At 35.4% G+C, this 16,131-nt stretch overlaps 2 protein-coding genes across 3 annotated transcripts; one reads left to right on the plus strand and one right to left on the minus strand.

Moving 5' to 3' along the window:
- Positions 1-1,971: 1,971 nt before the first annotated feature.
- On the minus strand, positions 1,972-9,117 carry LOC128175735 (zinc finger protein 687a-like). Its single transcript, XM_052841558.1, has 4 exons — positions 9,093-9,117; positions 7,678-7,730; positions 7,032-7,109; positions 1,972-6,621 (listed from the first exon to the last, which is right to left on the minus strand). The coding sequence occupies exons 1-4, from the start codon at positions 9,115-9,117 to the stop codon at positions 2,014-2,016; spliced, it is 4,764 nt and encodes a 1,587-aa protein (XP_052697518.1). The 3' UTR covers positions 1,972-2,013.
- LOC128176589 (bifunctional peptidase and arginyl-hydroxylase JMJD5-like) lies at positions 8,736-14,943 on the plus strand. 2 transcript variants are annotated; one of them, XM_052843020.1, is made up of 8 exons: positions 8,736-9,095; positions 9,595-9,860; positions 10,394-10,548; positions 11,407-11,576; positions 11,792-11,952; positions 12,508-12,675; positions 13,679-13,796; positions 14,147-14,943. In XM_052843020.1, the coding sequence occupies exons 2-8, from the start codon at positions 9,604-9,606 to the stop codon at positions 14,492-14,494; spliced, it is 1,377 nt and encodes a 458-aa protein (XP_052698980.1). In that variant the 5' UTR covers positions 8,736-9,095; positions 9,595-9,603; the 3' UTR covers positions 14,495-14,943. The 2 variants fall into 2 exon arrangements, with proteins under 2 accessions (XP_052698980.1, XP_052698979.1); XM_052843019.1 differs by having other exon boundaries at positions 8,738-9,104.
- The last annotated feature ends 1,188 nt before the right edge of the window (positions 14,944-16,131 follow it).

A 16,131-nucleotide genomic window follows, 5' to 3' on the forward strand; every position in this document is an offset into this window, starting at 1 on the left:
TACATTGCAATAAATTTCACCCAAGACTGTTGAAATTACTTGGTAATTTTAAGGTGGTATAGGATTTTTCTATGTTACGATGTACTATTTATTGAAATAAACAATAAAATCAAGAGTAGAGCAGTGGGTTAGAGGGTTCACAACAAAACTGTAAGTCACGAGTTTGAAATACTGCTGGGTATTTTTACAAATTTTTACCTTGAAGATACCTGTGAAAGAATTTTAATTTTAATGTACTTTAATCCCCATTAATATCGACAGATTATCTCATACCACCTTAAAATCCATCCTCGAAATCAAGAATTAATTGTTAACAAGAAATACCTTAGATGGTCAAAGTGTCATTTATATAATGGGTACATATGTATAATAAATGTAGGAAGTTAGACGTCTTCCAACAAAAAATTGAAGAACTATTTAATTTTATAGGACAACACAGTCTATTAGACAATATCCATTGTAGTTTGACCTTTGACCTAAAATTCAATAGGTTTTATTTTGGCCTATTCCTAAAGTACATGTACCAGTAGTACTGTTGTACAATGTTAGAAGTCTGTCAAGCAATTAAAGGATTTGAAGACATAAATCCACAGACACTTGGTCTACTGATCAACAAACATACTGCCTCATGCTTTTGACAGTTTTCTCGTTAGATGAAAAAAAAGTTTTCTTCCATTTATTTTACTACATGTAATTTGTAGCACATTCCGATTTGAACAAAAGTTATCTTTATCACTATAATAGTTTGATTATTATACTTATGAAGCTGCTATACAATACTCGGCCAGATTGAATTACCAATATAATACCAAGTTCTTCAAGTTCACATGAGATAATCAAGCTCATCAATGCTAAAACATGAAATGCTTGAGCTACCATCAGGCACATAGCATCAAGCATATAGATTACATACAAAAAAATTGAATTAACATGGAGTTGCCCCCCCCCCCCCCCCCCCCCCCCCCTCAATTAGGATTTTGAAAAGTAACCTTTTTCCCCCCTTTTTTTTTTTTTTTTTGCTTGTCAAGATTTTTTGGATGCGTCTGGCTCCCCCACTTTCAAAAACGATGCTACATGCCTGACCATAGCTGCCAACTTGATTTGAAGAAGGCAGTAGGTATGTAATATGACTCAGCAATTGAAGGTCATCAGGTTTTAATGTCTTGACCTAACCAAGGTCATTTGAAGGAGGTCAAGGTACTGTGGAATCATTAAATTTCGTGGGGGCCAATTTTCATGGATAGCTCAAGTTTTACAGGTAAGTGGGGACGTAATTCATGTATTATATCTTATACCTACAAAAGGATACCATGTATATGACTTTATAACCCATACTGAATAATTTACTGAGGATGAGAGGTACCCACGAATTCCACGAAAATTGAGCCACCATGAAATCTAATGATTCCACAGTATTTGGTTTGAATTTAATGAAAAATGAACCAGTGCAGTATTCCAATTTTCTCAATTTATTTATATAAAAAATATCTTAGCCTTACAAGTTATAAAATGATAACCTTGTAATGCACATTATAAGTAGAAAACAATAAGCATTTAACAAATGACTGGGGATGTGGAGAACCCCATATTCATTACTTCTCACAAATACTGGCCATTTGTGAATAAAGAACAATGTTCTGCACTTGCAATGTTTTTGACAATGTCTGGTACTTATTAATACATCCATCTACTACAAGAACCAATGTATAACAATTTTGCTTATTATGTACATAAAAACCATGAAAATATAATTTTGAAAAAGCAAGAAATGCTTATGGTAATTAAATGAATATAACAAAACTACATGTATGATACATTTACCAAGATACTGAGTGTGCCATGTTTTAATTGGGCAGTAAACAGATGACTCTTACTTGTTATGGCCAATCTTATTAGGTTATGTTACATTCTACACCTATAATTAGATTGTATTTTCATCATTTATTTATAAATAACATTTGACATGATATCTAAGTTTCAAAGCTCTTCTACCACATTAAGAACACAACATTTTTATTTTGCGTCTGAGGATGATGCATTGCTATTTTCACTCGGGGTTTCACTTTTCACACTAGAAATAGAAGCAGACTGCCTTGACCTTTGTACTGCTTTTTCCTTGCGCTTGTTTCTAATAAACGCCATTCCATGACTCCTCATGTGAGCCCGCAGTTTGTTCTCATCTTCAAATGTGCGGTAACAAACGCGGCATTCGAGAGGGTCTCTGTCCTCCTGGTCCGACTCCTCAGCTGGGCTGGTGTAGGAGGTCCCTTCTGACTCCTCTTCCTCAATCTCCTCCTCCTCCTTCACAACAATGCCCTCTTTTTGGCAGTATTCCTCAAAGTCCTTCACTTTGTGAACCATAAACAGGTGCTTCCTTAGAGAGGGAATGATTGCAAAACAAAGTCCACATTCTAAACACTGAACAGAGTTATCAATTTTGTGAACCTTTAGATGCTCTAGAAACTCTGACCTGTCCTCGCAACCGAACCTGCACTTTGCACAGTTGAAAACTTGGTCTCCCTGGATGTGCAAACGTTTGACAGGAGAGTCTGTCTTTGAGGTTAACTCACTGTGCTCCGACGTAGATTTGATTGATTTGGGTGGAGGATTGGGGACATCATCCTCTTCTTCTGCAAATTCATTTACAATGCTCGAACTCATTTGATTCTTACTCACTCTGTGTTTAGAGGCTAGATGTTTTTCTAAAACCGAAACATTTGTAAAGATCCTTCGGATACCTTTCTTCCTGCAAATCAAACATGGGTATACATGAGCTTTTCCTTCATGGGATACTCTGAGGTGCTTGCGTAGGCTCTGTTGAGATTCATATGTTAATCCACACAAATGACAAGGAAATAGATAACTGTGTACTTCTTTGCGGTGATTATTAAGGTCAGCTTTTGAACTGAAAATCTCACTGCAATCAACACACAAGAAAGAAGGCTCGGAAACATCCTCTGCAGGACTCTGCTTTACATCTTCATCCATTTTCTCAACGTGGTTGGAACTTGAGTTGACGTTTTTTTTCTTTCTCAGGATAGCTGGTTTGAATGGAGATTTTCGATTAGAACATATACTCTCGTGAGTTATTAATCCCTCTTTGGATGGAAAATCAAAACTTTGGCAATATTTACACACTAAATATCCTTTGCCCTGGTGGCTTTCCAAATGATTCAACAGTTCAGAATAAATGAAAAACTTCCGTTTACTGCATATTTTGCAGGAATAAGGGTACTTATTAACAACCAATTTCCCGGTTTTTGAGCTCAAACAAACATGACCTCCTTCACATTCGCTTTGATCGTAAAAAAATCCACAGCCTCCGCAAAACTGAAAAGTAGAATTTTGTGGAGCATCATGGGTATCGCGTAACATATGGCGAAGCAATGATTTCCAGCTGTCAAAAGTTCTGTCACAATTCTTATGGCACATCATGAGCTTGGATTTTTCATCATGCTTGGCTTTGAAATGGGTAGCCAGCTCCTCTGACTTCCAGAAAAATTCCGTGCATTCGTTACATTTGTAGACTACTCCCTTGGTTACCACATGTTGTGTCAGGTGACTCTCTAGCACAGATTTATCATCAATCAAACTGTCGCAGACATGGCATCTATAGATCACTTTAAAGACATCCATCCTTTTCTTGTTAGAGCTTAAATTCTGAATATCCACATGCTGTGAGGATAAGTGTTTGGTAAATGAATCCTGCTGCCTGAAAGCCATTGGGCATATGCTGCATTTAAAATACTGTTCCAACTTTTTGAAATAATGTATTTTGAATTCCCTTACACTAGTAAACTCTGCATTACATTTCGAGCAGGCTACTAAATTAGTTTTATCTAAATGAAAGCACACATTTAAGACATGGTAACTGAGTTTTTCCTCGTAATCTGTAAATTGCTGGTCTCCAATCATGAGCCCCGATTGGTCAATCCCACACTCTGGACAGGTGAACTTTTTGTCCAGTTCTTCTTCCTTATGCAATCTTATATGTGCTCTCTGTGCACAAATGGAGGAAAAATGGAGCTTACAGGGAACACATTTCCACTTTCCAGACAGGGCACTTCCATTTGGGTTTATCTCCCCCAGAAAATGCTTTTCAAAATCTGCCTGACTGCATGCAACTCCACATTCTGAACACCTCTTGGTAACTTTCTGAACATTTGTCTTTTTGGAAACAGAAAACTTTTGAAAGAACACTTGTTGGTGGGATTTAGGCAGTGGTTCAATGGATATGGAATCAGATTTAATGTGAATAGGGACTGCTTGGGTCTGCTCAATGTTCAGATGACCTCGCAGATGACTTAAAAACTGGCACTTGTTGAAAAATATCTTCATGCTTTTACATTCCTCACATTTGTAGGCAATTTTCATGCTGCATCTTCCACGATGGGTTTCTAGGCTTGTCGAAAAGCGGTAGGTATCTCCACACTCATAACAGGTGAACACAGATGCATTCACTTTGATATCTGGTGGAACAGGTGCAACTTTGTAGTTTGGCAATGGATTCTTTCTTGCAATAAGTTCAGTTATGGTTTGCATGCCCACTGTATCAATATTGATAGAGGAGGAAGGCAAAGAATCATGAATGGATGTGGAGGAACTCTGGCTACTGCTTGCTGATGAAACAACCACTGATGGCTTAGTAACAGTGGAGGAGTTGGAAGTAGACATCAAAGTATGGCCTCCAGCATGTGGAACAAGTCTGTATCGCATCGTGGAAGTGGAGTTCAGTAGAGAAGGTGCCGTTTTTGTTTGTGTGGTGATCATAACTGGCCGACTCTGTGGGGGTCTACCCATAATTCCTCTAGTAGCGGAGGTAACTGTGAATGGTTGAGAAACGGCTGGCCTCATCCTTGGATCAGATTGAATAGGTGCTGGTAATGCTTTCCCAGCTGGCTGTTGAGCTCTGACAAAAGGAATAGAAATCCTGGACACCTGTGGTGGAAATCTTATTCCCGAGTTCAGCTGATGTCGTAGTAAAGAGGACTGCTGTGAAGGGTAAACTGAAGAAGGCATGCTCACTGTAGGTGCCATGTGTCGAGTCTGCCTTGTTGATATATTGTCCACCTGCTTACTGAGCTGTAGAAGACTGTTTGACACTGTGCAAGTCACAGTTCCTTGAGGCCTAGAAGAAGCATCTTTTACAGCAGAAGTATTTAATGAACAGCTTGATTCCGATGACTCAAATCTATCTACAGGTTCTTTTTTCACTCTCTTGGCAACCTCTGTGGGTTCAAATGACAAAGTCTCTGGTAAACTTTTGTCACTGGTATCATTGTGTTTACGCTTTTGGGGTGGCTTATCTGACTTGTGCAGGATATCAAGAATGTCTCCTGTCTGAGAATCCCCATACCCCTCATCAATCTGCTCAACTTTGATGACAGCTCCTAGAGGAGTCTTTGTAGCATTCAGTCTGGATCCTTCAGTGGTTATCAAATCTACACTAGTTGGTACTACTTCCATTGGACTCATTTCAGATCTATTCTGGGATGGCTCTGGATCTACACTATCTAACATGACCTCCTTATCTGATAAAACCATGTCAGTATTTTCTGCAGTTGCTTTATTCCTGGAGGATGTTTCTCTTGCTGACTCTTGCACTGTTCTCTGCAGATCTTGAACTTCCTCTTCTGGTAATGGAGAATCAGTATGCTGTTGACTAGAGAGTTTTCCAGCTGCCAGTGGAGATTCAACATACTGAGCTTTCTTTTTCACTGACAATTCTTCACCTTCAGTATCCCCTGACTCTCCTCCAGTATCTATGAATAACCTCCCATCATTTTCTTCATCAATACTTTCATTCTGACTTTCCTCCTCTTCAAATTCTACAGATACCCTTTTCTGATGATCGAAGGAATCTTTTTCAATTCCCTTCAGGACTTCTTCTGATTTGTTGGTATTGTGGCATTCAGGTGGTTTCTGGCTACTTTCTGATTCAGAACTAAATTTACCTCCATCCACTTCAATTTCTTTTGATGTAACACATTCATCCTCAGCTGGTAATTTCTCTTGTTCATCAGATTCTTGCAATGATACAATAGATTTGCCATCATTGTTCATATCTTCAAATGATATAACTCCTGGCAAGCTTTTATACTTGTTTAATGACATGTTAGATGAGTTTTCTGGCATAGATGAGCTTGAAGACCTTTGTTCTTGTCCAGGCATTTGAGAACTTGTTTCCATTTTCTCCTCGATATGTTCATCTAGAGCTGAACTTTCCTCTGTATTCTCCTTGGGTTTATCTGTAGTCTGAACCATCTCAATGCTCTCACAACTCCTCTCCTCTTCTTTATCCCTCTCTTCTATCTGAGACTTTTCATCTATGCTGTTCCTCTCGTCGCTGTTGTCTGCTGCATCCACTTCCATCACTGTGTCCCCTGTCTGGGAGTCAAGCTCCCTTGGCTGTTGGCTCTGTGGGGACTCCAAGGTGTTGTTCTCTGTATGTGTTTGTGTTTCATCCTGAGGTTTGTTGTCAGGAAGGTCTGCTCCAGTCTTGTTGTCATTGGGAAGATCACAGAGACTGTTATCTGCATGACTTATTATGGGTCTTGGTTCTTCCTCCCCATTACCATTCTCTTGATAGGGAGATTCCAATATAGCCTCTTTTTCAGTAATCTGCAATGAATGTGCATACAATTTATGTAAGCTGACTAGGGTTTTATCCTTAGTTTTATTATATGTCATGGTTCCAACATGGTCCTTATTATTCAACAATAATTTCTTTATCAAATGTAGAAATAACTACAAGTATCAACTTGAATTATAAACAATGTCAACTTAAGTCTACAAGGCTTTGCTAATCATCTCCTTTTAAGTTAATATTTCTGACAAATAAATATTCAGAACAATGACAGTATATAAGAACATTGCATATCTATTCAGGTGCTACATTTAAGCACATTATTGACAGAGGATATGGGATATATCAGAATGAAAAGCTTTGAATTATGACAACAATATAATGCTCAGAGAAAATTTCTTCAGGGGGATTTCTGAAAGGAGATGACTTGTAATAAATTTCCTACCTCTGTTGTCTGCACCGATAGAATCTTCTCCCTCTGAAGGCCTAGCAACAATGAGGCTTCCTCTATCTGGTCAGAGTGCTAAAATAACAGTAGACAACTTCAACTAAAATTCATTTTGTGATCTATCGGAAAGAATATATTACAATGTAACACTGGATATAGAATGCAAAACCATGAATAAATATTTTGTCCGACGAGAAATAAGTAACTATGCATTTTCTTTTAAAATGGATCCAAAGAAATACAATAAACTGTATACAGTTGGAATACTTCTCTAAATTTTTTCGGTTCCCTTGCAATTAATTTTTGCAATTCACACATCTTAAAAAAGTTTCTATGGTCAAAAGAAACTAGGATATATATAACAAGATTAAAAAGAAGTGATTTTGTTTACTCTAACAAATTGCTATTGACAATCAAACACTTCATTGCCAATCAGGTAAAAATAGAGTTAGTATGGCGTACGTTTACATTTTTTCTTCTCTGTTACAATATACTTGGTAGTTCTTAGAAAAAAAACAACCCTGACAATTTTCTGTAAGACTTTCTGAAAGCTTTAAGTATATTGCAATTTCTAGTAAACTGATCAACTGGGAGTATGTTATGTAAACACAGTAAATGTGACCTACCATATTAATGGCTTTACTTGACGACGAGAAGGTGCAGAGTTATCTGGATCATGTTGAAGCTGCACAAAAACTATTAAAAAAAAAAAACCAAGTGAACGATATACATTATAATCAAAAGTCCAGACTGGGTTGCAATTTTTAAGTCTTTAATAAATTCAATTACACTAGAACGAAAAGAATTCCACAATTTCTCCTGAAAAATGCCCCCTCTAACTTCTCACTAAAAATTTTAAGAATACTGATAAAAATAAAGTGTCTATATAGTGGGATTTAACAAATTAAGCTATAATGATATTCAACAAATCGATTGATTACATCCAACAATTTAACGAAAAATTTTAATTGTCGTCTTTTGACGTAGTGTCTTAAAAAGTATATGTTGTTGTTATAGTGAGGTACCTGACCACGTAAGCTGTATTTTCTATTTTTGTATTAAAATAGCAACCAAAAAAAATTGGGTAACCCGAGTAGGACTATAGTCAACAAATCGTCAACCTTGGGATGTAAAGTTTGGCAGATTGGGAGTCAATCTATCGCAATTTTTACATGTAAATAAATTAAAACTTAACCCTTATAAATTCCTTTTCTTTATATCACTGCTAAAGGCGGGGTATATGTTTAAAGAACATCGCAGGCAGGTAGTCAGGCGACATGAGTAGTATTAATTGGGGCATTGATCGAGTGATCTGTAATTTTTTTTTCTCGACTTGCCTAATGAAATTAAGTAATAAATGCAACCAAATCAGTTTATTGAGAGATCTCAAATTATCAATATTCGACAACTTTTATCGAATATGCACGGCAATACACTAGCTTAAGTAACCTCTGATTAAATTTCTATTAAATGGTTACTTTATCATAGTCATTCTCACAAAGGAAATGTTATTTCCTCCTTCATGCACTGTAATGTATATAAACCTGCCTTTCACCATGGAGATGCATGCACATGCAATGTTTCATTTTACAATGTGCAAAGCATGGAGTTGCATAGTTATACATGTATGCATCAGAAATTCTGCAAATTATCATTTATACCTTTCTATCAATGTATTCTTTTATATATGGCCGCACACACTCCTAGTTTCACCATATTTTGATCACGTGGTTGACCCCACAATGCAGTTCGTATTTCAACTTTCTGTGCATCTTCCGCCTCGGCGTTTTACCATACCGTATGGATAACTCCCGAGGTACGATGTAAACAAGTAAAACGGGATTTTGTGGTTGATGTGAATGCGAGGTATTTAATCACTCATGGCAGTGACTGATGTAGTTCGCATCTGTTGTGCGATACATGGGTTGAATTTACATACTGCCGAGATTAACTGACATTGTGACGATTTATCTCGACCATTGAAGGAAAATCGGGAAGTAGGAAGCACACGGCGGCGTCAACTAAACACTCGAACGGGAGTGGGTCGAGGGCACGCACCGGGCCAGTCTGGTAAAGCTACCATTATTTGATTATGCTTTCAAATGAATGATTGTATTTGAATTGACCTTTTTGGAAAAATCAACGTAATGTTTATCTAGCTGTTATAGTATGTATGTCATTTTCGTTGTTTTACAGACCAAGTTACAGGTGATATAGACTGTTTGACAATATTATAAATCAAAATACAATCTCACATCGATACAACCCTTAATTATTTTCAAAAATAGAGAAATTTACATCTAATGTCAATCAGTTTAAAGTTTTGAAAAATCTTGTAAACACCCAAATCGGAAATTGATTTAGCTGACAAAAATTTTCAATTATAAAAAAAGAAGTACCTGTACAGCGTTAAAAAAGAGTATTCTGCCTGACTGTAACCATCATATGATCAATTTATCATAATTATTTATCATTAATGTACTGGTCCATTTGCAACATATTAATACAGAGACCAGATGACGTCTATTATGTATCAATTTACATTAAATATAATTTCCAGGTTACAATAATGTGGAGCAGTATTTTGGCGGTGTCTGCAATCTTTGCAGCCATATTTCTTGAAAGCTCAGCAGAGCTTAAGGGACATTTGAAACCCCTCGGGAGCCATCAGGATCCAGTTGGAGGAATTCCGGTCACAGGAAAGTTTCCCTCCCCTTGGGTCTTCTACCAGGAATTTGTGTTGCCCGGGAAACCTCTGGTGATGAAGAAAGTTTTGGAGAAGGATAACATTCCAGCCTATCACCTTTGGACCGATGACTACCTTAGGTATAATCATAACCAACTTATAAATGATAATTCTTTCTCAGTCTTGATATTAGAGAGGTTAAGCATTCGAACGTGTACGTCTGTGGGTACACATAGAGCTACAAGTATGTTTACACATACACATACCAAAATTTGGCTTATGTTAAATAAATTGTATGTGTAAGTGAACGTGTAAAATAATTAGATTTAACATTTTCAACATGTTCAGTTATCTCTTACTGTTTATGAAATAATTCTATGAATTTGATGAAATCAAAAGCACAGCCGTCCTCAACTTATTGTCTGCGTTACATAAAATAACGTTTTATATACACAAACTCTGATTTTGTATTAAAAATTGGTACAAGTATTCACCTCTGTGTACTTTTGCTTCTACACGTTTTGTACAATGTAGAATTATGTGGTATGCAGAAATTATGATGTAATGCACATAAAATTGTACACGTACACATTCAAATACATAACCTCTCAATTATTGATATAACCACCTTTTATGTGTAATTCTTATGCTTAAAGATTACTGATAATTCTAGGAAAAGCTTTGGACAAACTGATGTGGAAGTTGAGATGGGTAAAAAAGAGAGGAGGAGTGATGGGGGATTAAAGAATATGACATTCTCAAAATTCCTTCATCTGTATCAAACTGAGGACATCTACCAAGTCTTTGATATTACTCAGGACATGAAAAGTTTGTTACCATTCCTCACTATTGTACCTTAAAGATTAGTTTCAAACTTTCTTTAATGATATACTTGTATAATAATTCAATCAGATAAAGAAAATGAATATTGTATAGTAGACTAATTACTTTTTACATTGCAACTCGTTTTATATTCATTGACATGTAGGATTATATTTAATACAATGTAGATATGTCATCGATAATATGAAGTTATATTTGGTATTGATTCATTAAATCATAAACATGTACTGATTGGTTCATGATATCATATACATGTACTATAGTAAATCTCATTAAATATGGTATCTTGACAAGACTGTGAACTTTTGGTATAATGATTATAAAACTGTCTAGCTCACAAATCAATGCAGGTTAAAATTGATTCTGGCCCCAAGTAAAATATACACAGCATAGAGGCAGATTGATTTGTTTTAGCCAATCCTGTACACAAAAAAATGTTGCACATTTAATATATGATGATGAAATAGACAGTCCAACCTCAAATTACTGTCCTTACACAATGAATTTAAATTCCATGGTCTTGTTAAAATGGCAATAAATTTTAATCCTAGACTTCTCTGATGCAAAATTTAATGTCATGACGAAGAGTTTCTGAGGAACCACCAAATAATGTCAAATACTACTGCATAGGTTGGTTGAAATAGAGAATACCTAAAATCAGACTCAAAACAATAAAAATCAGGCATTAATTTATTCCTCATTTCAAATTTTACAATAAAAATTAATAAAAAGAAACCAATACTGCATCGTCTTAGTTTTTGATATTTGGCGTGAGATAACCAAAGATTTATTCTAATAGGACTTTTTGTGTTGATTTTAACAATTAGCTTTTTACTGTTGTAGAAGATCTAAACCTGCCACTGAGTCTTCAATGTGGTGGCTTCCAGAACCTGCAGGAAACAGTGGTTTTATGGTTCAGTAGTGGTGGCACCAAGTCTCACCTCCATCGCGACATGCTGGACAACATAAACTGTCTGCTTGATGGAAAGAAAGAAATTATCTTTATTGATAAGGTTTGACTTTAATACGTGTATTCAGTTGACTTTATTCTTTGCAAGAATTACGTACATGCAAACTGAAATATTTGCTGTTATGTTTAAATTTTCTTACTTTTCTGTCCTATAATTTAGGAAATACTTCATGCAAGCTCACGGCATTGATGTAAAGTTCCTCTCATTTTTTTGGCGAAAAAATATTTCTCAATCATTTCGATAAAATTGCATTTCAGAAATATGAGAAGCTTGTAATGGTGGATGGATGGGTACGAGAGGGTGGATATAGCATGGTGGATGTGGAGTCGGTGGATATGACGAAGTTTCCTCAGCTACAGAATGTCCCGTATAACAGGATAACCATCAGCAAAGGAGACTGTATCTTCATCCCATTCAAGTGAGTAGAGCCAAGTTAATGTTAATTTTACTTTTTGACATTAAATTGTAAGAATGTAAATTATAATTAATATACAATTATGTACAACAAGAAAAATGGAAGAATTGATTATATTCAATTGAGCTTTTGATTTTTTAACTGGATTTTCCAAAGGAAAAATCCGGTTATTGAAATGGTGAAAATGGCATTTGGTGGGCAGACGGCTGCCAAAAGTGTATCCCTATAGTACAGATAACTCCTCTTACAGTTTTCAAGATAGGTAGTTGTTCTGCAGATCAATTGTACATATATCAGAGATACGCAAATGACTTAGAATCTGATTTTTGATAACTGAAAAAAATACCACCTGTTGAACTTAGTTATTTTTTGGCAAAACATTGCATATAGAGTACCCACTTTCTCTCTAAAAGGAAAACCTGGTTTGCAGTCAATTGACAACTTCTTTTGTTCTATTGTTTAATAATTGGATCTATTGTATAATAATTGCAAACTGTAGACTGAAAAAGAAATTATGACGCAATGCTATATGCTGCTATCTTTTTTCTGAATCTTTAGATGGTTTCACTATGTTGATTCTAAACCAGGCAGGAATATGGCCGTCAATTTCTGGTTCTACCACCTGCCCTGGTTTAACAGTTCCGACTGCGATGGAGTGGATCCGTATCAGAACTCTAGTGTGCCCCTGTCTTCTGTGAAGACACCAGATCCAGACTCGGATACAAGGTTCTGTGGCACTTGACACTATTCTATAAACACACCAATTTCAAAATTAGATCTCAATGTTTGTTTTTGGGAGTTGATTTTAATCAACTTCCTATGCAGTTACACTGGCAAACCGAAAGTGAAACAGTGTTTGGACCTAAGCACAAATCATCACCGCTAACGAGACTTAGATCTTGAAAATAATAGATAAATTCGGTGTACTGTATCATTGTTTTTCAAGGAAATGTATTTATAAATACCTTGAAAATAGTAAGATTTTATATAGTACGAACAATTTAATTATTTTTGTAGTCGTATGTATTCCTATGCCAGAGTTCATTATAGTCTTGTTCAACCAGACGCTCAGCTGTATCCGTAAATCCCCGACAAGCAGAGAGTCTCTCTTGGTAGTCGGAGATTAACAGACACAGCCGAGCGTCTTGTTGAATGAGAGTAGAGTTCAATATTTCTTGGATCCAGACGTGTACAATTTTTAGAAACATTTCAATTACTGATACACAGTTTGATGGAATTCATATGGGGTTTTCTCAAAATTCGTGTCAGAAAAGTTCGAGAATTCATATTATAAAAATGTGCGTAATTCAAATACAGATTAGAAACTACTTGCCATGCAAAATAACATATTGATTTTAAAATTGATAATAAGCGATAAAATCAGCTCCCGACAGTACTTCAGTACTTTGATTGTTGATTTATTCACAAAGAATGAGTTTAGACTGAGAGTAGCACTAACAAGGACTTCATTCCTACTACCGAACTTTACATGTTTCCTACCATATTTAAAGCTTAATGGTCATAATAATTGTATAATTCAATATCATATGTATGTACTTTTTTATGCAATATGCTTATCTTTGTGTATGCCATTAAGCACATTTACTTTGTATCTAAAATGTATTTACTACATTCAGTTAGTGATGATTTCAAAATAGAAAGCAGTTTTACATAGAATGAAAAAAGGTTTGAATGTTGACATTTACTCCAGATTGTTGTGTCTTGACAGGATGCTGTTTTTACAACTATTTGGGGATATTAAGAGTTTCTACAAAAGATCATTTGGTGATTACATTCAGCGTGAAATTCCATCAATAACATCCAAAGATGTTGAGAGTCTAAACGAAGTAAGTATGTATAATGTTCATGAAGCTAATGTTTGTTTTGAAAATTCATTTCCAGTTGATTGACTTTTGGTCTTCTCATATTCAGGGTAGTTCATAATTCGATCCAATTGAACACTGTATACAGGGTTATTTTTGCGCGTCTTCACTTGCAAATGGTTTCACCCCATCTTGAATTCCCCAAACAAATTTTTGTATAAAGAAAATTATATATAAGACATTGAAATTCACCTATTCATAAATTTGCCTGATCACATAAAGGGCAAAAAGGGTGAAAATTAAACAGGGGTGAATATTTCCCTGAATACAGTACTTATGCTTGTATTGCATAATGATTTTGTTTCTCCTTGTAGGTATTTTCCATATTTGATGTGAATGGTAATAATGTACTGACATGGGATGAACTAATGACAATCGACATTGCGTCCGCCATGGATAAATTTCCTGAACTCTTTGAGAAGATCCTCCTTAATGTCACAGATGGGCGTGACCCAAATGATGAACTCAGGGAAGACCCAGAGCCAATCATATTACAGGAGGAAGAGAGTCAACATGAAGAAGTTCAAAGGGCAAATGAAGACCAATCATCAAAGATCAAAACGCCTGACGACCTTGAGAAGGAGAAATTGATAGAGATAGCTGATGATGGGAACTTAGTTATGGAGGAGGAACCAGTTAGAAACCATCACGAGGAACTTTGATAGAAAGAAGCTCAAACAGGCTAACTTACACAGTGCCTTCAATTTACTTTACATTCCATATATTTACATGTATTATGTTCCCTTTACATTCCATATACATGTATATGCACATTCCATATATATGCACATTCAATTTCAATGTTCATTCCATGTCATTTGTATGCCGACCTTAAAGTAAAGACATCTTTTTCAATGTTCATTACACCTCATCAGGTTTAGTCACTAGTTTCAAAATACTCATGGATGTTATGTGAGAGAAAATGTACTAGTTGCTTCTCTTATTACATGAAATACTGCATACCGGTAGTAAATTTTGTAGATGATTACATTATTTCAGGCTTTCTTCCTTATTGATATTCCATGTGCCTAAACAACACGGAGCTACTTTTTGCAGTGCAAGGTTGTTTTGTTTCTTTTGGTGGTTTTTCCTTTTTTGTTTTGTTTGGGTTTTTTTAAGGCGTCGAGCTAATGCTCGGCAGCCTTCTAGCGATCGTCTGGATTGGCAATCGTCCAAAAATTCATGCACTGCACCGCCTTTTTAATGCGCAGAAAAAAATAAGTTCCTTGAAGTATTAAACGTATTACAAGATTTGTATTCCTTTTATTCAACTAAATTGTGTACAAAAAACCCAACTTTGCCTCCCTGGTTATTGACAACTCATTGCATTAGTATAAATTTGCTTAATCAAGAAATGGCGGATGAATACAATAAGGGGCAATGTAAACATTCACTAAAATATTATTTAAGTTTATCGCCTACATTTGGATTGGAGACTGTGCCCGATAGAAATAAAATTTGATATGTAAATGTATTTGTTATCGGGCATGGTCTCCAAAATAATTGTAAGCGATAAACTTATCTCGAGATTTTCTAGCAATTAATAAACAAGATAATGCAGTTGGTTTGATCGAGCATTTTAGATAGCACGTGTTGTGGATTTGTTTGTAAACAACCATAGCATAGGTAATCTTGTTTCAAACGGGAATTGAAATAAATAAAAGTATGTTTTATTATTATAATTAGGGACACACTGTAAATGTATTCAAATTATGAGCCTGTGAAATGTGCAAAGTCTTTTGAAAGCAGAAAGAAAATAACAATTTTGTTTGAACTTTGAAATTTCTTCGATTTTTGTAACCATGATGAGTTATTGTATTATAAACTCATCACTACCTATTTTATAACGAAATATACTGATTATTGTTTTTGAAACAGCACAAAACGTAATTTATTTCCTTTTTTATTCTAATATTATTTGATAAACGACTATATATATTGGTACAGAAATTCAAATTATTGATATCATTCTATATAAAAGAAAATGTCAGCTCGACGCCTTTGTGGCCGTTCCGGCCTTTGATTATTTTTTTTATATTTTTATTTATTTATTTTTTTTTTTTTGGGGGGGGGGGGGGTTCCAATAGCTATATGAATGCAGTTTTCTTCATACAAACTTATTACAATCTCATCATATCTCTAAACTGATTGTGTTTATTTTATTTTACATATTATTTGTGTTTTACTGCTATTTCAAAGCTATTTTAAGAATTGGCTCTCCAAAAATAGCCCTCATCTTGGTTAATTTGAATTTGACCTAATATTTTTATAATTCTCTGACTCTTTATCGAATTTGAGT

This window comes from Crassostrea angulata, chromosome 3 (genome assembly GCF_025612915.1).
Source record: "Crassostrea angulata isolate pt1a10 chromosome 3, ASM2561291v2, whole genome shotgun sequence".
NCBI classification, from domain to species: Eukaryota; Metazoa; Mollusca; class Bivalvia; order Ostreida; family Ostreidae; genus Magallana; species Magallana angulata.

Bases quoted from the DNA above. Each gene is read 5' to 3' on its own strand.
- LOC128175735 (XM_052841558.1), bottom strand. From the start codon at position 9,117: ATGGTAGCTTTACCAGACTGGCCCG. The intron at 7,731-9,092 runs GTGCGTGCCCTC...TTTTTTTAATAG, and splicing joins AGCTTTACCAGACTGGCCCG to TTTTTGTGCAGCTTCAACAT. The intron at 6,622-7,031 runs GTAGGAAATTTA...CATTCATTGCAG, and splicing joins TATCGGTGCAGACAACAGAG to ATTACTGAAAAAGAGGCTAT.
- LOC128176589 (XM_052843020.1), top strand. From the start codon at position 9,604: ATGTGGAGCAGTATTTTGGCGGTGTCTGCAATCTTTGCAGCCATATTT. The intron at 10,549-11,406 runs GTTTGTTACCAT...TTACTGTTGTAG, and splicing joins TATTACTCAGGACATGAAAA to AAGATCTAAACCTGCCACTG. The intron at 11,953-12,507 runs GTGAGTAGAGCC...CTGAATCTTTAG, and splicing joins TGTATCTTCATCCCATTCAA to ATGGTTTCACTATGTTGATT.